Genomic DNA, 21,290 nt, shown 5'->3' on the forward strand with positions numbered 1-21,290 from the left:
CAGGATTGACTTTCTTTAGAATTGATTGATTTGATCTTGCAGTCCGAGGGACTCTGAAGAGTCTTCTCCAACACCACAGTTCAAAAGCATCAATTCTTCAGCGCTCCGCCTTCTTTATGGTCCAGCTCTTACATCCATACACGACTACTGGAAAAATCACAGCTTTGACTAGACGGACCTTTGTTGGCAAAGTGATGTCTCTGCTTTTTAATATGCTGTCTAGGTTGGTCAAAGCTTTTCTTTCAAGGAGCAAGTATCTTTTAATTTAATTGCTGCAGTAAACATCAGCAGTGATTTTGGAGCCCAGAAAATAAAGTCTCTCACTGTTTCCATTGTTTCCCCATCTATTTGTCATGAAGTGATGGGACCGGAAGTCATGATGGGACTGGATGCCATGATCTTTGTTTTTTGAATGCTGAGTTTTAAGCCAATTTTTTCATCCTCCTCTTTCACATTCATCAAAAGACTCTTTAGTTCCTCTTTGCTTTCTGCCATAAGGGTGGTGTCATCTGCGTATCTGAGATTATTGATATTTCTCCCAGCAATCTTGATTCCAACTTGTACTTCATCCAGTCCAGCATTTTGCATGATGTACTCTGCATATAAGTTAAATAAGCAGGGTGACAATTTACAGCCTTGATGTACTCCTTTCCCAATTTGGAACCAGTCTTTTGTTCCATGTCTAATTCTGTTGGCTTCTTGACCTGCATACAGATTTTTCAGGGGGCAGGTAAGGTGGTCTGGTATTCCCATCTCTTTAAGAATTTTCCACAGTTTGTTGTGATCCACACAGATAAATGCTTTAGTGCAGTCAATGAAGCAGACGTTTTTCTAGAATTCTCTTTTTCTATGATCCAACAGATGTTGGCAATTTGATCTCTGGTTCCTCTGCCTTTTCTAAATCCAGCTTGAACATCTGGAAGTTCTCCATTCAAGTACTACTGAAGCCTTCCTTGGAGGATTTTGAGCGTTACTTTGCTAGCGTGTGACATGAGTGCAATTGTGCGGTAGTGTGAACATTCTTTGGCATTGTCTTTGGGATTGGAATGAAAAATGACCTTTTCCAGTTCTGTGGGCACTGCTGAGTTTTCCAAATTTGCTGGCATATTGAATGCAGCACTTTCACAGCATTATCTTTATGATTTTAAATAGCTGAGCTGGAATTTTATCACCTCCACTAGCTTGCTTTGTTCATAGTGATGCTTCCTAAGGACCACTTTACTTCACACTCCAGGATGTCTGGCTCTAGGTGAGTGATCATACCATAGTGGTTATCTGGGTCCTTAAGATCTTTTTTGTATAGTTTTTCTGTGTATTCTTGCCACCTCTTCTTAATATCTTCTGCTTCTGTTAGGTGCATACCGTTTCTGTCCTTTATTGAGCCCATCTTTGCATGAAACGTTCCCTTGGTATTTCTAATTTTCTGAAGAGATCTCTAGTCTTTCCCATTCTATTGTTTTCCTCTATTTCTTTGCATTGATCACTTAGGAAGGCTTTATCTCTCCTTGTTATTCTTTGGAACTCTGCATTAAAATGGGTATATCTTTCCTTTTCTCCTTTGCCTTTGACGTCTCTTCTTTTTTCAGCTATTTATAAGGCCTTCTCAGAAAACCATTTTGCCTTTTTACATTTCTTTTGGGGGATGTTTTGATCACTTCTTCCTATACAATGTTACAAATCTCCATCCAGAGTTCTTCAGGTACTCTATCAGATCTAATCCCTTGAATCTATTGTCACTTCCACTGTATAATTGTAAGGGATTTGATTTAGGTCATACCTGAAAAGTCTAGGGGCTTCCCTGGTGGCCCATCTGGTAAAGAATCCACCTGCAATGCGGGAGACCTGGGTTCGATCCCTGGGTTGGGAAGATCCCCTGGGGAAGGCAATGGCTACCCACTCCAGTATTCTGGCCTGGAGAATATCCATGGGGTCACAAAGAGTGGGACACGACTGAGCAACTTTCACTTTCACTTCACTTTTTCACCGAATGGTCTAGTGGTTTTCCCTACTTTCTTCAGTTTAAGTCTGAATTTGGTGATAAGGAGCCACAGTTAGCTCCCAGTATTGTTTTTGATGACTGTATAGAGATTGCTAAGTCTGCTAAGTCGCTTCAGTCATATCCGACTCTGTGCAACCCCACAGACGGCAGCCCACCAGGCTCCGCCATCCCTGGGATTCTCCAGGCAAGAACACTGGAGTGGGTTGCCATTTCCTTCTCCAATGCATGAAAGTGAAAAGTGAGAGTGAAGTCGCTCAGTCGTGTCCGACTCTTAGTGACCCCATGGATAGCAGCCCACCAGGCTCCTCCGTCCTTGGAATTTTCCAGGCAAGAGTACTGGAGTGGGGTGCCATTGATTAGACCAGTCTAATTATGATGGTCAGGAAGTCATCAGAGACAAATTCTGTCCATCATGGGTATGACTTCATCTCATCTTAGAAAGGATAGTGTTGACTCACATAAAGGGAGCCAAGATGCTACTCAAGGAGGGAGAGATGAGTTAGGAGGAACACCTACTAAAAGGTATTGGTTAGATTCGTATCGGGGAGTGTTAGAGCCAGGTGAGGTGTGAGTTCAGAGATAACCCCATCACCTCATTTTACTAAGTGAAGACATAGAAACTCTTGAGTGATGATGGAACTTACCCAAGGTCACAAAACTGGAAATTGGCTTTCCAACTTTTGAAGATTAATAAAGGGCTTATTTCCCCTCTTCCCTCCCCCTCATCACAGGGACTCCCAGGGCATAAGTAAATAAGACAAGCACTTCATTATGATAGATAATTAGGACAAGTTTTAGTGGGAAAGCCAGGGAACACAAGAGACAATATGAAAATTTTGGGTTCTTCCTAGTGCTTTTTTGTTAATTATAATTAGCAATCACCAAAGTACCTTTAAGAGCACATTAGGAGAAGCAAAGGAAATATACTACAGGAGAGTCCCTGTCCTTGAGGAGGTCACAGTCTAGCCAGGGAGATAAATAAACACATAAAATGCAGTGAGAAGATTACAAACAACATGTCAACAAGTGCAAAGAAATTGAGTGTTACAAATAAGAGACCTAATGCACAGGGTACTGATGACAGTGGTGAGACTGGTCTGGCTTAAAGTGTTGATCAGAAGGTAGCAACCTGTAGGCATTGAGTTTGGCCCATTGGAAATTATTTTTTATAGTATTAATTTGAATCCTAGTTGAAGAGGGAAAAATTCTAATAAATGTAGAAAAATGACAGAATTGGAAAAACGGCATTTTGTGAACTCTAGAAAAATTTTTGGTCCTAGCAAAGATTATTGAAGTGAAGTGAAGGTCACTCAGTTGTGTCCAATTCTTTGCGACCCCATGGGCTATACAGTCCATGGAATTCTCCAGGCCAGAATACTGGAGTGGGTAGCCATTCCCTTCCCCAAGGGGTCTTCCCAACCCAGGGATCAAACCCAGGTCTCCTGCATTGCAGGTGGATTCTTTACCAGCTGAGCCACTAGGGAAGCCAGCAAAAATTATTAATTAGTGTTAAAAACTATAGGTGAAATGACTGGAGACAACTGTACATTCATACAGTGCCAAGTAACACTGTCAGTTTATATAGTTTTGAAGCCAAAAATGTAAGCAAATGTTGGAGGGATCAGACTGTCATCACTCATATCCTGGAAACTGTCCTGGTACTGCTAACCCATAGACTAGTTCTGGTGTGAGGCAAATACATAGCCCAACCTAGCATATATTCTCCCCACCCCAAAAGAAGTATTAGATACAAACTGCAGTTTACAGGAAACAGAGGAAGCAAACTAATGGACACTAGGAAGTGAGGCAGTCTGCAGGGGAACTTGCCTGCTCTCTTCAGCAAGTCAGCAGATAATGTATATTTAAGCCTAAACTGCTAGACTGAAGAGACTTAAGGTTCACAATGTGTTTCCCAGGTGGCTCAGCGGTAAAGAATCTGCTTGCAATGCAGGAGATGCAGTAGACTCGGGTTCAATCCCTGGGTCGGGAAGACCCTCTGGAGGAGGGCATGGCGACTCACTCCAGTGCCTGGAGAATGCCATGGGCAGAAGAGCCTGGTGGGCTATAGCCTATAGGGTTGCAGAGTCAGACACGACTGAAGCAACTGAGCACACACACACAAGGCACACAAGAGCAAGAAAACACATGGTCCTGGTTTCCTATTGGTTTAAACAAATTGCTACAAAAGGTATTTGTGGTCAACTGGAAATGTTTTAATATGGAGAGGGGATTAGATGGGGTGAAAATGTAGTGAGACGGAAAGGTCAAAATCATTAATAAAATACCAAAACCACACGTGCAGGGTAATCACATTTTGCTTTTAAAATGTCTACATATCTATGAATAAAAAAGATCTGAAAGGATATGCAGTAAGGGTTAACGGTGGTGCTCTCTGAGAGGTGGGAAAATGTTTTGCTGCTGTTGGCCTACGTTTTTCTATTTTTATACAATGCACGTGTACTGCTTCTGTAATAACAATAAGCTATTACGAACAAGATAACTGGTTGCTAGCATTCACAGTTCAAGAGATTTCACATAAAAATCTGGATATTATATACAAAGAGCAGGGTTTCTAAGGTTTTTTGCATAATGAGAAGATCTGTCACCCCTGGGCTTCCATTCCCACAAGGCAACAACTGGGTGGAACTGAATGAGGCTGCTCCTTTATCTGATGTATTCTTTCCTTGGTTTGTTACAGTCCCCAGCACTCTTTGGACTGTGCACACTTTAATTACCTGCCTGGCTCCCACGGACTTTTGCGTCAGTAACGCTTGATTTGGACGGTCAAGGGCTCCCCGTCCATAGTTCAGTTCAGTCGCTCAGTCATGTCTGACTCTTTGTGACCCCATGAATCACAGCATGCCAGGCCTCCCTGTCCATCACCAACTCCCGGAGTTCACTCAAACTCACGTCCATCGAGTCAGTGATGCCATCCAGCCATCTCATCCTCTGTCATCCCCTTCTCCTCCTGCCCCCAATCCCTCCCAGCATCAGGGTCTTTTCCAATGAGTCAACTTTTCGTGTGAGGTGGCCAAAGTACTGGAGTTTCAGCTTCAGCACCATTCCTTCCAAGGAACACCCAGGACTGATCTCCTTTAGAATGGACTGGTTGGATCTCCTTGCAGTCAAGGAACTCTCAAGAGTTTTCTCCAACACCACAGTTCAAAAGCATCAATTCTTTGGTGCTCAGCTTTCTTCACAGTCCAACTCTCACATCCATACTAGAGCCTCCCATTATTAATCATTTGAAAATATCAATAAATTAATTTTGAAAAGCTGCCCAAGAAAAGCATGCTTTCCAGAAATATCTGTGCCTGGGTTTTTATAAGGCAACCCAGTCATGAGAAACCCAGATGTAACTCTTAATCTACTTAGCTACCGTGCTTGAACACTATAAATTAGTTTGGCAAAATTTCTCTTTGGTAATGGAATATAGAAAGTATGCCACATTGCTAACTTCCTCAAGGTTTTGCTTTTTTTTTTTTCCGTATAACACTTTAATCATAGGAGGCATTTCAAAACTTACAGTGTATGTTCTTCCCAAGCATGAACCTCCAAATGCCCTTTGGTAGGTCTGTTTCTCCCACTGGTTCTGACACAATTTTTAAAGGAGAAAATCTCTTTCATATGCAGCTCAGTATGAGACAGTGTCATCATCAGTTTAAAACCCAGGGAAATACTTTATCAGCCTGGCACGTGTTTGCGCATTACAGCAGCACACAGTTATAACAAGAACTGAACACGTTGTGCCTCATGTCTAGCTTTTCAAAATGATAGGAGTCTTTTTCTGAATCAATTTCTTTTAACTGTCTCATATTCCTTTGGTAAAAATGGTTTCAATCTGTCCCATTTTTTGAGCCAAATTTCTCAGCTTTTCTTTGAGATCCAAAATTTCCTTGTTTACATGCTGGTTTGCAATAGTGTCTCAGAGTAAAACCAGGCTCATTCCAGTCTGCATAACAAAAGTTTCCATGAACAGTCAGGCAACCCTTGAAGCCACAAGGGCTGGGTTTCAAATCCCCTTAGAAGGGTTAAACATTTGCAAAAATGGCACATTATGAACATTTGTTCTTAAATTTTCATTTGATGTCATAGGTTGATTACATATTTTCTTTATTCACTTGTTTTCTTCCTAAATCATGTATCACAATACGCATGAAATTTTCTAGCTTAATCATCAATAGTTGCAGCTCTGAATACCTTCATTTTCCAGTGAACACCCTTGAAAATAATTCTGAAATCTCTTGACTGTCTGTAAAATTTTTTTTTCCTGAAACTAGCTTCTGAGTCCATAATACCACAATACTCTTGCTACTTGTCTTCAGATACTTTCAAAGTGCTATGAAAAGCTCAACATTCAGAAAACTAAGATCATGGCATCTGGTCCCATCACTTCATGGGAAATAGATGGGGAAACAGTGGAACAGTGGTTGACTTTATTTTGGGGGGCTCCAAAATCACTGCAGATGGTGATTGCAGCCATGAAATTAAAAGCCGCTTACTCCTTGGAAGGAAAGTTATGACCAACCTAGATAGCATATTCAAAAGCAGAGACAAAGGTCCATCTAGTCAAGGCTATGGTTTTTCCAGTGGTCATGTATGGATATGAGAGTTAGACTGTGAAGAAAGCTGAGTGCCGAAGAATTGATGCTTTTGAACTGTGGTGCTGGAGGAGACTCTTGAGAGTCCCTTGGACTGCAAGGAGATCCAACCAGTCCATTCTAAGGGAGATCAGGCCTCGGTGTTCATTGGAAGGATTGATGCTAAAGCTGAAACTCCAATACTTTGGCCACCTCATGTGAAGAGTTGACTCATTGGAAAAGACTGATGCTGGGAGGGATTGGGGGCAGGAGGAGAAGGGGACGACAGAGGACAAGATGGCTGGATGGCATCACCGACTCAATGGACATGAGTTTGGGTGAACTCTGGGAGTTGGTGAGGGTCAGGGAGGCCTGGAGTGCTGCGATTCATGGGGTTGCAGAGTTGGACACGACTGAGTGACTGAACTGAACTGAACTGAACTGATGAGGCATGTGGAATGTTTCCCTGAACAGGATCGAACTCAGACCTCTGCACTGAAAGCACCAAGTCCTAACCACTAGGCAATCAGGAACACCCTAAAGTGGTATGGCTTTTAAAACATTCTTTTCTAAACAATTCCTCAGTTAAGCGTGGTTCCATAATTCAATGGCTATTTTTAATGTCCTAGCTGTAAAACTGGTTATTTAAGCCCAAATTTTCAGTGGGAGAAGATATTCTACTTAAACCTTTCCATTAGTTAGATAAGTAGAATACTAACTGCTCACCCAAAATCTCTGTTGGAGCATGGTTTTGTTTCCTGGCTACAGTATGGGAGGCAGAGTCCCTGCAATATTCTCAGCAAATCTCTACTCTTCTCTGTAATTCTAAACAATGCAGCAAAGGGATGGCCCAAGTCTGAAAGGTTAAGTAGACTTTTTCTCAGACTCCCATTTACATTTATTATCAAGTTAAAACATATTTTTTGAAAACTTGATGAAGAGCAGTGTCTTCAAGAAGGTAGAGCTACATTGGGAGCAGGAGTGATGCCTAATTTATCTTTTTCCACCACCCGCCTGGCACCTTCCCCCTTCCCCCAGAGTCTAGCTCAAGAACACTTGAGTATGTTCTTGGCTTTATCATTAAAAAACATTTAAGAAGTGAGTGGTTGTTATTTTGCATATGGTATAGCAGAAGGTGAGATGAACACCATCATGAAGATGCTGGCCTAAGAGACCAAGAATTCCATGGAACAAACATAACTATATAAGGTATTAGGCACTGTTGAGGTGGTCAAAATTCATCCCTTCAACAAATAACGTGGGAATTCCCTAGTGGTCCGGTGGTTAGGATTCTGCTTAACCACCCCAGGGGGACATGGGTTTGATCCCTGGTGGGGGAACTCAGATCCTGCAAGCCAAGCAGCCTCATTAAAAAAAAAAAAAAAAAAGTGCCTCTGTGTGATGCTAAGTACCTTGGGGTCATGGAGGAAGCACCTCCTTAAATACAAACTCAAACAAATTAAGGCTTTAGAGGGTCTATAGTACTTCTCAACAATAATAAGACAGGAATTGAAAAAAAATGAATCATTGAGAAGAGCAACAATATGCATGGAACTCAAAATTAACTATGCTGAGTGAAAGAAGCCAGAGAAAAAAGAGTGCATCTTTGTTTCCATTTATGTAAAATTCTAGAAAGTGCAAACTAATCTATAGTGACAGAAAGGAGATCAGTGGTTGGGAGGGGCCAAAGAGAGGAATTATAAAAGGGCACATGTAATCACTTAGGGAATGATGCTTTTGTTCACTGTGTTGAATATGGTTGATGGTTTCACAGATGTATAGTTATGTCAAAACTTAATGAGTGGTACACTTTAAATATTGTATGCCAAAATACCTCAATAAAACTTTCTTTTTTTTTAAGTCCATAATAAAGCGATAGGAAGGGAGCGATAGAGAATGAATTCTAGGGGGCCTCTCCTTTTCTTCAAGGACACGAGATGATGTGGTTTGTAAGACTCTTTTTCAGTATCCTGCTGCAGGGGTTTTTGGTTTCTTTGCCTCAATACATGCACACAGCACACAGCATGTGGGATCTTAGTTTTCCCACCAGGGATCAAACCCGTGCCCCTTGCAGTGGAAGTGTGGATTCGTAACCATTGGACAGCCAGGGAAGTCCTGCAACAGTTTTAACTGCAAGGATGGTCCATAAGCTTCAACTTTCTTGTCTTACTATAATGTTTTTGGCTTCACCTGGTCTGGTCTCTTGGGCCCAGCATGGAGCTTGGACTCCCTGTCTCTGCCTCCACTTGCTGGGATGTTTCCTTCATTCTAAACGATCTAAGTTTCCTCTCCTTTCAGGCCTGGCTAAGAGAAGATTCATTTCATAGTCTTCCCTATCCATTCCTGCAGAAAGAATTCTCTACCTCCCTCAGGTTTTTCTGGTATTTATTATTTAAACTGCTCTTTTGACACCTTTTTGCTGCCATGTATTATTTGCTTTTCATGTGTATGTTTTATCTTCTGAACTAGATTATGAAATTCAGGGAAGGGACTGAGTTCTATTTTTCTTTGTGTCTCTCCCAAGGCACTTAATAAGTGCTTAATAAGTGTCAATTTAAAAACACCTCACTTTGATAGTCTTTCCAAAAAACTTTCTCAGCCATTATCTCATTTGATCATTACATCAACACTGTGAGATTGGACGAGCTGGAAATATGTTAGTTCCTCCTTTTGACAGATAAGGAACCTGAAATCCAAGGTCACACAGTTTGTTAGAGACAGAGATGGAACAGATAATTGCATATGAAGACTTGATCCAGTTCACGACTTCCCATGGCTCTCCCCTCCTGCCTCCTACCTCAAGACAGGCCTCTGTATCCTTCACCCCCTCACTCCTCCAGTACTTTGGAGCTACTTAGCCAAAGCTTTGTAGTACCATTTTAGAAATTTTGGCAAATAGGATACATGAAATTTCAGTAGATTTCTGATCAATTCTGAGTCACCAAAGCATCCTTGCTATTTTGTTCCAACTGCCATTTGTTAGGGACATTATGCCTGGTATTTAATGATGCTGCACTACAGAACTGAGGAAGCAGAAATGATTTTTAAAAGCCTTAGAAAATGACAGCACTTTAACATTAAGCACGAAAGGTGGCAGTTGACAAGATGACCAGGGACATAAAATTTTTGCACTGGATCACACTATTTCTCTATGTTTTGCTGCTAGCAGAATTCTCTAGTTGGTATTAAAAGAAAAGGTTAAATTCTCTGCCACCCAGCACACCAAGTCCTGAGAGTCCTTTCCCACCTCCCCACCTGCTTCTCTGATGCAAGAAATTTCATAATGTTGGTACAATTTACTTAGCAATAAATATTTTAAAACTAATTCATCTAATAACCAGTCCATCCTAAAGGAGACCAGTCCTGGTGTTCATTGGAAGGACTGATGTTAAGGCTGAAACTCCAATACTTCAGCCACCTCACGTGAAGAGTTGACTCATTGGAAAAGACCCTGATGATGGGAGGGATTGGGAGTAGGAGGAGAAGGGGGCGACAGAGGATGAGATGGCTGGATGGCATCACCGACTCGATGCATATGAGTTTAGGTGAACTCTGGGAGTTGGTGATGGACAAGGAGGCCTGGCATGCTGCGTTCATGGGGTCACAAAGAGTCGGACATGACTGAGTGACTGAACTGAACCAAACTGAACCTAATGACTAGATTCCAGTTGACTTTGAAAAAAGGGTGGGGGGTGGTTAAAACAGAGAAATGTTGGGGGAACCTTAGCCAGCCTGAAGTCAGACCCAGAGAGGATGTCAAGGGAATCATCCTTTCTCTCCCTACCACCTCCTGCTGGGATCCCCCATTGACTGAAACCAGTCAGAGAATACAGATACTGAGTAGTCCTTACCTTCTACATAGGGTGTTGAAGAGCTGAAAGTGGATCTAGGGGGCAAATGGAAGACATCTGGCTCACTGGGCTAAGGGTGGCGAGGTGACCCAAAAAATGAGACAATGAGACATATGGGAAAGTCTTGTGGATGCTTCTGGAAAAGATTTTCTTCTCAGACTGTTACAGGAAGAAGGCTCTTCTCCTTCCTTCCTGCTAGGATGCTGTTGAGAGAATGTGATGTACTTCTTGGACTTCTGAAGCCACCTTTTGACCATGAGGGGATTGCAAAGAGAATTGCAAACGATCTTGAGATCAGGGAGCTACTAAAAAGTCTTGAAAAGTGAAAGTGTTAGTCACTCAGTTGTGATGGACTCTTCCTGACCCCATGGACTGACTGTAGCCTGCCAGGCTCCTCTGGTAAGGGGGTTTCCTAGGCAAGTAGGAGTGGGTTGCCATTCCCTTCTCCAGGTCTTCTGCATTGCAGGTAGATTCTCTACCAACTGAGCCACCAGGGAAACCTAAGAAGTCTTAGGACCCCCCTCCAGCTCCAGATTTCTGGTTAAGCAAACAATAAATGTCCCTGTAGTTCAAAAAAAGAAGACAGAGGTTTTGATGACGGATGAGAAATAAAGAAGAGAGCAGAGGAGAAACCTGCAGTAGGAAAAGTGGAGAAGCCACCTCAAGAGACAGGGCTGGCAGCACCTGAGCAAGGAGACTTGCAGATGGGTGGCATGTCTGGGGCAGTTCAGAGGTCCCCGAGGTCAGGCTTACACTGCAATCAGCGACCTTGAATAAGCCAGTTAGCCTCTTTGCGCCTCAGTTTTCCCCTCTGCAAAATGGGTATGATAGTGACTTCCTCGTAGGACACAAGAACTAAACCGGGCAGGGCCAGGCAAGTAAAACATTTAGCGTAGTCTGACTCATTGTGGGCCCTCAGTAAAAGCTGGCAATTATTACCATCTTCCCAACATTTTCCCTCAACGTGGGGGAGGTGCCTAGGAGAAAGGGCAAAGAAGTCTGCCTGCTCCCTTTCCCAGTCCGGACTCCAAACACCCAGTCCTCTGGCCGTTGGAAGACGCAGGGCGCGCGCCCGGCTGGAGGCGGAGCCTGCCGTTCCCGCCTCGAGCGTGGCACCGCCCCTCCCTCCCACGCGGCCTCCTGGGCGTTTGGGGCCCTTTCCCCTCCCCCGGCCTCCCGCGCTGTCTGCCCAGGCCTAGCTTCCAGCAGCCCCAGCGCCCGGCCGGATCGAGAGGTTTCGGAGGCCGGGCGCGGGCGGCGGTCCAGTGTTGCGGCCACCGGCTGCCCACCTGCCCGCCTCAGCCCCCTCGGCACTGCCTCGGGAGCTTCAGCTGCCCCTTGTTGTGCAGGTTTGCTCCGGAGGGTCAGCGGGCGGCGCTGCGGGGAGAAGGAGCGCTGGGAGAGTCAAGCCGGCCAGTCCGCGGTCTCCGGCCGCCGAGACCGCCCTCGCCCTTGGGAATCCTTGGCTACCAGACGGCAGGAAAGTAGGCGTCCGAGAGCGCGCTCCGCATTTTGATTCATCTCGGGCCCTGTAAGGGTCACATCTTGTGAAAATACCTGTAAAATCAATTTAACGTTCAGTGCAGCGTGTAAAGACAGCTCTAAGAATTTAAAAGACGCCTGAGTCAGAACATTTAAATGCTTGGGTCCTTGTAGCAGCGTTTTAACACGTCTGAGTGCAAAGGGTGGAGAATCGAGCTTGATTGCCCCCACCATTCACTCCCTGTAAGACTTTAAAAGGGTAAAGAAAATCACCCTAAAAACCCCAAGAGGGCAGTTCCCCTAGGGAGGGAAGAACAGCTGACTCTTTAAATTTGGGTTGGTTCTCATTTCTGTGAGCGAAGTTTGCGCCTGCAGAATTTATTTGCAGGCTTAGATCTTTGATAAACAGAATCGCTAAAACACTGAGCTTAACTAAGTAGTGGCTTTTGTTGACAAGTCGATTGTGTTATTAATTCTTAATGTCTCATCCAAGGCAGGAGTCGTTATCTCAGTTTTGCAGGTGGGAAAAAGTTTGGCACCAAAAAGCATTTCCCTTAAATTCACACAGAGGCAACTGGGCTGAGCTGCAAATTAAGTCTAAGTATTCCGACTCAGTCCCCCTCTAGACCATGTTACAAAACAAATGAGTAGTTACTTTGATGTTACTCATAAAACCAGGAAGTAAACCAAATGTTCTGTGAACATGAAGTGTTAAATCCTAATAACCTATGTTCTGCTTTGGGAGGTTCAGCTGCTCTTGAAGAGTTTGATACCTTACAGAGAGGCGGGTTGGAGCAAAAAAAAAAAAGGGAGGGGGTGAGGGGGTGGCGGGAATAATGTCAAGGGAAAAGTTTTGTCTCTAGAGTCCAGACTGTGCCCATCCTTACCTCCTCTTTGTGTTGCTGGCATTCTTTTCCGTGTCCTCGGTGTTCTGACGGAACACTGAGGGCTCACGCGTCCAGGCCTCAGCCACATGAACACACCTTTGCGTTCCTCTCCTGGCACTGACCTCGCTGTCAGTCTTCCTGTCATGCTCTTTCCTCCAGGTGCTCTTTCCTAATGCTGTTATGCGAAAACCAGTTGTTTTCCTTCAAGTGTGGATTGATGTGTCACTCCTGAAGGATGTTGCTAGAGTTAATGATCAAAAGCTACCAACAGATCTCAGATGAAAGTCAAGTTAAAGAAGCACAAGTAACTCTTGTGGAATTTGATAGCTGAGTTATTTGGAGGAAAAAAAACCAGACTGATTTCTACCCCCTCCCCTTCCCCAGCTCACTCAACTAGAAAGCAGCGGCTCAGTTTTAAGGGAAAGGAAAGGGAAGTCGCTCAGTACTCTTAGCGACCCCACGGACTGCAGCCTACCAGGCTCCTCCATCCATGGGATTTTCCAGGCAAGAGTACTGGAGTGGGGTGCCATTAGGGGGCCGGGAGCAGGCATCCTTCTGTTTAGTGAATTGGAAAGTTTTCTTTCCCAAGGAGGATTCTTTTCAGACAGGACCTAGGATGTGTGATATAGTCCTTCCCTGTAAGAGGTGTTCCTCCTCCCCAGCTTGTAGACAACAGAAATTTGAACCCAAGGTAGTTGTCTCTCTGGGGCAGCCAGGCCAGTTTATTTATCTTTTTGCTTTCTTTTACTCATCTGGACAGATAAGAATCACCAGAAAAGCAGATGGCATCCGGGGATTTCTGCTCGCCTGGAGAAGGGATGGAAATGCTGCAACAAGGTAAGGGCAGCCATTTGCAAGAGGTTTGCAGAATTATCCAGAGTGGTCTTTTTTTTTTTTTTTTAGTAGCTGATTAATTTTGGCTGTGCTGGATCTTCATTGCTGCATATGGTCTTTCTCTAGTTGGGGTGCAAGGACGTCTCATTGCCGCGGCCTCTCTTGTTGCAGAACACAGGCTCTAGGGCATGCAGGCTTCAGTAGTTGTGGCACATGGCTTAGTTGCCCTGAGGCATGTGGAATCTTCCCAGACCAGGGATTGAACCCATGGCCAGATTGTTAACCATTGGACCACCAGGGAAGTCCCAAAATGGTGTGATCTAGGGCACTGTCTTCTATAATAAAAAGGGGAAATTCCTTGGTGGTTCAGTGGTAGGACTTGGCACTTTCACTGCTGTAGCCCGTGTTCAACCCCTGGTTGGGGAACTAAGACGTCTCGAGGTGTGGCCAAAAAAATAAAAGGATTGATAATGTTCACCAGTATGGTTTCTCTCACAGAAGCCTAAGTTCCTAGGGAAACTAGAATCCTTGATGATTATAAACATTCTCTTATTGAAAGACAGATTATACAAACGCCTGTTCAGTACCTGCTAGTGCAATAGACTAAAATTTCAAGATGTTCCCAGGCTGTGTTAGCAACCATATCCTGATGACAAGAGTGGCGAGTGAACTTTTGAAAGCTGTGTCTTGAATTTTCTCATATCTTATCCTCTAAAATCTCAGAATCCTTCCATATTTGAATTCTTTGCCCATTTCAGATGTTTTCTCTATCTTGAGTCCTTTGAAAACATCAATCTTCTATATTTTGACCATTTCCATATTGAGTTTTTAATGCCTTGGGAGGAAAAAAAGAAGAGACTTTTAATTTTCTGAAAGGACTTTTTGGTATGATGGTCCAGAGAATTAAAATGTGTTTGGTATGTGAAAGTAAAATAGAAGACCCCAGCAGAAAGCATGTGGGAAAACAGATGGAAAAAAAAGCCCCTTGAGCATATGGAATCTGGCAATGATAAACTTAGATAACATATTAAAAAGTAGAGATATCACTTTGCTGACAAAGGTCTGTCTAGTCAGAGCTATAGTTTGTCCAGTAGTCATGTGTAGATGTGAGAGTTGGACCATAAAGAAGGCTGAGAGCCAAAGAATTGATGCTTTCAAATTGTGGTACTAGAGAAGACTCTTGAGAATCCCTTGGACTGCACAGAGATCAAACCAATCAATCCTAAAGGAAATCAACCCTGAGTATTCACTGGAAGGACTGTTGCTGAAGCTCCAATACTTTGGCCACCTGATGTGAAGAGCCAACTCAAAGGAAAAGACCATGATGCTGGGAAAGATTGAAGGCAAAGGGAGAAGGGGGTGGCAGAAAATGAGATGGTTAGATAGCATCACTGATTCAATAGACATGAATTTGAGCAAACTCTGGGAGATAGTGGAGAACAGAGGAGCCTGGCGTGCTACAGTCCATGGGGTCATAAAGAGTCAGACGTGACTTAGCAAGTGAGCAACAACCTGGCTTCTTGCACTTTTTCTCGTGCGTGTACTGTTCTGCATCTACGTAGGGTACTCAGTCTATTTACAATAAAGAGAATTTGGTTAGTTAAATTTTTTATTCTTAAGAATATACCCTCTCTCAGTCTTGCTTATGCAACCAGAGATTACATCCCAAGTTGGAACTGTACATGTGTTGTTTTTTTCCGTCCCCCAAAACTCTAGTTATTATGTATGAATGAGGCATTTTAGGTAGTGTGGTGAGTCCTACCAAAGAGTCCCTTATTCTTGTTTCTCTTTGTCTAATATTTTCCAACTGTATTTCCATTTTCTAGGATCTTAGCTTTTTTTAAGGCTTGTTCTCTAATTCTTGATTAACGCCCTTGTATATAATATAAATGCTTGTTACTTTGAGAACTGCCTTTAGTTTATTTGTGGATTTTTAAACTTTTTACTTGTGCCACAAGGCTTGAGGGATCTTAGTTCCTTGACCAGGGATTGAACCCCAGGCCCTTGGCAGTGAAAGTATGAAGTTCTAACCATTGGACCGCCAGTGAATTCCCTATTTTTAAAAAAATTTCATTTGATTTAGAAAATGTCCCTACCAAAAACCTAAGGGTTTTTTTTGGAAGTGAGTATTAAGCTGAGAGTTATGCTCAATTATGGGGACTTCCCAGGTGGCTCATTGGTAAAGAATCTGCCTGCCAGTGCAGAATCCTAGGGAGATGCTGCTTCGAACTCTGGGTTGGGAGAATCCCCTGGAGGAGGCAATGGCAACCCGCTCCAGTATTCTTGCTTGGGAAATTCCATGGACAGAGGAGCCTGGCGGGTTATAGTCCATGAGGTCGCAAAGAGTCCTCATGAGTGAGCATGAGTGTGTCCACTGAACATGGACATAACTGAGCTACTGACCCTTGCCTTCCTGTATCTTATGCTCAATTATATAAATTGAATCCGTACTGCTGTCTTTGCTTTTTGGTCCCTATGGGGGACGTCTCATTAAGTGTGCAGCAAACAGCTTCCTCCTTGTAACCTGAGTGAAGAGGACCTGTTACAGAACCCACACTTCAGCCAACTACTGCTGAGTCTCTCACAACACATGGACGAGAGTGGTTTAAGCCTCACGCTGGCAAAGGAGCAGGCTCAGGTAAGGGCCCTGGGAGAAGGGCTGACTGGGAGGAAGAAAAAGATCTTCTGAGAGAGAGGGGCTCCCACCTGGGATTTTTTCGGTTTTCTAGGCATGGAAGGAAGTTCGACTGCATAAGACAACATGGTTAAGGTCTGAGATTTTACACAGAGTCATTCAAGAGCTACTTGTGGACTACTATGTGAAGACACAAGATACAGATTTAACTTCTGAGGACAGAAAGGTGAGGCAGGAAGCAGGAAGTGCTCGTAGCAGCTGTAGGAATGACAGGGACCGCTGTGGCTTCCTTTGATTCTATGATATGGGGGAAATAGGAGTTTTGAGTAACGGGTGTCAAGAAAGACAGGGACTGTAGTTATGGGGAAAGAGGTGAGTGTGTTGTCAGGGTTTTGAAAAGGAAGATTGACAGGAGAAAGCACTGCAGCTAGAGAGTTATCTAAAGGGGATGACATGTTTGAGGACTTAGAAGATATGTGAAGAACTGCTCGTGAGGATGGAGGAGGCGGAATGGGAAAAGTTTTCTAGTAACTTCTTTTTGCTTTTTATCCTCTCTCCCAGTTTCATGAGACCCTTGAACAGCGGCTACTCGTGACCGAGCTGACACGGCTCTTAGGTCCCAGCCAGGAGAGGGAGGTGCCTCCACTTCTAGGGCTGGAGAAGGCGGATCTTCTGGAGCTCATGCCACCCTCAGAGGTTAGGGGCTGGGGGGACGGATATTGGGACCAAAGAAGGGAAATGGCTTAAATTCTCCCATGTATTGAAGCATTTCGTGGTTAAACTTTCTGTGAGAATGATACTTGTTCATGGTGGTAGAACTTAAGTAAATAAGAAAGAAAAAACATTACGAGGAAGAAAGTAAGAGCTGAAATACTAAATCTAGAAATAAATGCAGTATTATTATGTATAACTTGACATATTGGGTTGGCCAAAAAGTTCATTTGGGTTTCTCCATGAGATGTTGTGGAAAAACCTGAACAAACTTTTTGGCTAACCCAATAAATGGTATTATACCTCCTGTGCATATATAGAATATAATCTGTTTCACTCAATATATTTTGGACTTCTTTTCAAATATATGATTATTTTCAAATATATATTACTTTTCAAATTACTGTAAACAAGATGATACCCTCTAAGGTACTCTTTTTTTTTTTTTTTAGTTGAAGTATAGTTGATTTATAATGTTGTATTAGTTTAAGGTATGCAGAAAAGTGATTCAGTTAAGACTTATATATCAATTCTTTCTCAGATTCTTTTCTCTTAAGGGTTATTATAAAATATTGGAGTTCCCTGGGCCGTATGTAGGTCCTTGTTGGTAATGTATTTTATATATAGTAGTATGTATATGAAAATCCCAAGATCCTAATTTATTCCTCTCCTCTTCCTAAAGCAATCTCTGCACAGTATCCAGGCATATAGTTAGTGCTCAGTGTCCTTATTATATATCACCAGTTTTAATCACAGATGGATTTCATTGTACAGATGTAGCATAATTTGCTCACCCTTATTGATGGATATTAATTTAAGGTTGTCTCCACATTTTTGCTGGTAGAAACCACAATGATAGGAATGTACTAGTTCATACTTGTCTTTGTATGATTATTTCTCAAGTGTTAGTGCTTAAAGTGGGATCACCAGTTCACAGGCCACACACATAGAACACGCTGGTACATATTGCCAAACTGCAGAGAGGCACTTCCAGTGCCCTAGGTCCCCACATTTTCCTCAGCATGGGATCTTGACAGCCTCTGTAGTCTTTGCTAACATTAACCTCCCTGGTGACTTGAAATTAAATCTCCCTGATGACTCTCGATGCATTTCCTTTGGTTATCATTGAGATTGTTATCATCACGTATTCATTGACTGGATCTTCCAAGTTCCGGCTGTCTGTCTGCATCTCCCCCTTCTCTTCTGTGGCTGCAGGATTTTGTGTGGATGAGAGCCCGGCTCCCATTGGAAGTGGAGGAGCAGCTCAAGAAGAAATGCTTCACTGTGCTCTGCTACCACAATCCCAGTTCAGGTGCATGCCGGCTGTGTCCTGTTCACAGCTGGCCTTCAGGGTTCCTGGTCTGCTCTTTTGAGAATAATGTGTTTGAATTTTAGATTTGGGACAGAAGCTGGGAAGCATTGGAAATGCTTACTTTTTTGTTCCCTTGCTGGTAGAATAAGAGTGAGGAGTTCTGTGTGGATTCCCTCATTTGGCCAGGTGCTGAGTGGCAGTGTCCTCTTGCTACAAGGAAGGATGAGTTCTTCTTAAGAGAATCAGAATGTAATAGGGAGGAAAGTTCAGGCTAATAAGTATCCACCTTGTGTTTGTTGTTTAGCTGCTAAGTTGTGTCCGACTCTTCACAACCCCAAGGACTGTTGCCCACCAGGCTCTTCCGTCCACTTCCCAGGCAAGGATACTGGAGTGGGTTGCTATTTCCTTCTCCAGGGGACCTTCCCCACCCAGGGATGGAACCCACCTCTTGTGCATTGGCAGGCAGATTCTTTACCACTGAGCCACCAGGGAAGCCTCTTGTTTTGTCTTTATTTCTGTGATTTAAGAATCAAGGGCCACATTTGGAATTCAGAGTAAGAGTGAAAGTGAAGTCACTCAGTTGTGTGTGGCTCTTTGTGACTACCAGGCTCCTCTGTCCATAAAATTCTTCAGGCAAGAATACCTTTCTCCAGGGGATCTTCCTGACCCAAGGATTGAACCCCAGTCTCCTGCATTGCAGGCAGATGGAGAGAACTTAATTATGAGAACTGGGCTGTTTTTATCAGGCCATCAGAAGAAAACCTGTAAGGAAGACAGAATCTGTAGGGCTGGATGTATGAGAGGGGTACTGAGATACGGCTTTCAAAAGGCAGGAGCATTTAGGGTTTTCCCATCCAGTATTCTGTTTCTTTGCCCAGATTTGGACAGTGAAACCCTGAAAGCAGCAAAGGTCTGGAACCTCGCTGAGGTTCTGGCAGGTGAGAAGCAGCAGTGCCAGGCTGCCAAGAGCCAGCAGAAGGAGCAGATGGTGCTGCTGGAGAAGAAGAGTGCCACCTACTCCCAGGTCTGGCAGGGCAGTGGGGTGGCCTCCCTTCTCTTTTACTCTGACCCCAGGGGCCCTTCTAGGGAAGCCAGGGATTTTTTTGGTCATGCCAAGTGGCATATGGATCTTCCTCAACCAGGCATCGAACCCGTGCCCCCTGCAGTAGGAGCACAGAATCTTAATCACTGGACCATCAGGGAATTCCAAAGCCAGGGATTTCTGATCTGCCTTCTTTTCTGCTGTCTTTTGTGGCTGCCCTCTTCCTCCTGCCTCCTGGGGGCTCAGGTGCTACTTCGCTGCCTGGCCTTACTGCAGAGGCTTCTTCAGGAGCACCGGCTGAAGACTCAGTCTGAGCTGGACCGCATCAATGCTCAGTACCTGGAGATCAAGTGCAGCGCAATGATCCTTAAGCTACGGTGAGCTGTGACCCCTGTGGATCTGAGAGACTCCATCTCACACCCCACCCCTCCAACCCTCTCCCTCATCGCTTTCCTCTCTGCCATGCCTGACACCGTGTGGGTGTGCAGTAAATGTCACATAGCACTGTTAGCATTTGGATTACTCTAAAGCTGTCAGCATTCTTGGGTCTTTCATTTTAAAGCCTTCTGAAATAGGTGCTTTACCGTGAGCTAAATTGCTCAGGAATTTGGAATGACTTTGCTTATCTTGTCACTGCTCAATCCATACGTTGACCATGGGCAGGTCCTGTGTCCCATTCCTAAGTCTGCTGCTGTCCAGGATCCTCAGCTTGACATTTCTTTCCTCCCCTGGTCAGGATGGAAGAGCTAAAGATTTTGTCTGACACTTACACTGCTGAGAAAGTGGAAGTTCATCGTCTCATTAGGTGAGAACTCCCAAAAGCCTGATAGAGCTCTTCCACACACTACACACCCTCCAGACTCATTCATTTTTGTGCCTTCCCATTTCTGTGTACTTTCTGAGGAGCCAGATCCTTATATTGTATCTCCCGTGCCTGGGTTCTTAGGGACCGTTTGGAGGGGGCCATTCGTCTACAAGAGCAGGACATGGAGAAGTCCCGACAGGTCCTGAACACCTATGAGGTCCTCGGGGAGGAGTTTGACAAGCTGGTGAAAGAGTACACCCAACTGAAGCAGGCGACTGAGAACAAGCGCTGGACCCTCCAGGAGTTCAACAAGGCCTACCGCTGAGGGTGGGTGGGGCCAGGAGGCGTGGCTTCTGCAGAGGAACCATCTCCTTGTCTTCCTGCTGAAAGGACCACCTCCACCAGAGGCCACCTTCACTCAAGGGCGTGTGGGGACATTTGTCCAAAACACTACAGTCCTTTAGGCATTCTTCTGGTTTTTCTTCCTTGTTTACAATGACTGAGTCTCTTCTAGAAAATGTAACAGGTTTGTATCATTTTATGTTCAGTGATTTGTGTCAGCCCTGTATCCTATTTGATTATCGCCTACATAAAGTGATGATGTTGACTTTAGTCATTTTTGTTTGGACAAAGATAGAAAAAGAACATCAAAGTCTATATGGATAAGGAGGGAGACTTGAGTGCATGCAGAGATGGCTTCCAAATGCTTACTGGAAGGGTGAGGGGTAAAAGGGCCAGCCTGGCATGTGGGGTTTTAGAGGCTTCATTCTTAGACAGCAGAAGTGGATTAAAACTGGGCTTGCTCTTGAAGAATTAATCTCCAGGACACTCAGATGGATAGGATACTATTCTGTCACTATGGCTGTAAGTGGGGCAGGTATGATAAAGCTGCTGGGCACCCAGCTAGGTTACAGGAAGGGACACAAGGCATTTGTGTTCTCGCTTCCCTCTGATGTGGTTTGAGGGTTACGTCTTTCTCTGAGAGCAGAAAGTGGGAGAAGATTACCCTGAGGAACCAAGTTCCCTGGTCTATTTAGCTTAGAAGAAGGCAGGGCCCTGACTGGTGGGGACTACAGGGGACTTCTCTGGTGGTCCAGTGGTTAAGACTACATGCTTGCACTCCAAGGGCTGTGGGTTCAATCCCTGGTGGGG

The 21,290-nt window shown here is 44.1% G+C and overlaps 1 protein-coding gene across 9 annotated transcripts; it reads left to right on the forward strand.

Annotated features, from left to right (window-relative positions):
• Nucleotides 1-11,409: 11,409 nt before the first annotated feature.
• Nucleotides 11,410-20,750, forward strand: HAUS4 (HAUS augmin like complex subunit 4). 9 transcript variants are annotated; one of them, XM_069595764.1, is made up of 10 exons: nt 11,410-11,961; nt 13,560-13,636; nt 16,129-16,271; nt 16,363-16,494; nt 16,830-16,964; nt 18,195-18,291; nt 19,170-19,315; nt 19,580-19,710; nt 20,070-20,138; nt 20,280-20,750. In XM_069595764.1, exons 2-10 carry the CDS (start codon nt 13,582-13,584, stop codon nt 20,461-20,463), a joined length of 1,092 nt encoding a protein of 363 aa, XP_069451865.1. In that variant the 5' UTR covers nt 11,410-11,961; nt 13,560-13,581; the 3' UTR covers nt 20,464-20,750. The 9 variants fall into 9 exon arrangements, with proteins under 9 accessions (XP_069451865.1, XP_069451864.1, XP_069451861.1 ...); XM_069595763.1 differs by having other exon boundaries at nt 11,411-11,914; XM_069595765.1 differs by having other exon boundaries at nt 11,550-11,779.
• Nucleotides 20,751-21,290: the final 540 nt, after the last annotated feature.

The sequence above is a fragment of the Ovis canadensis genome, chromosome 7, assembly GCF_042477335.2.
Source record: "Ovis canadensis isolate MfBH-ARS-UI-01 breed Bighorn chromosome 7, ARS-UI_OviCan_v2, whole genome shotgun sequence".
NCBI lineage: Eukaryota > Metazoa > Chordata > Mammalia > Artiodactyla > Bovidae > Ovis > Ovis canadensis.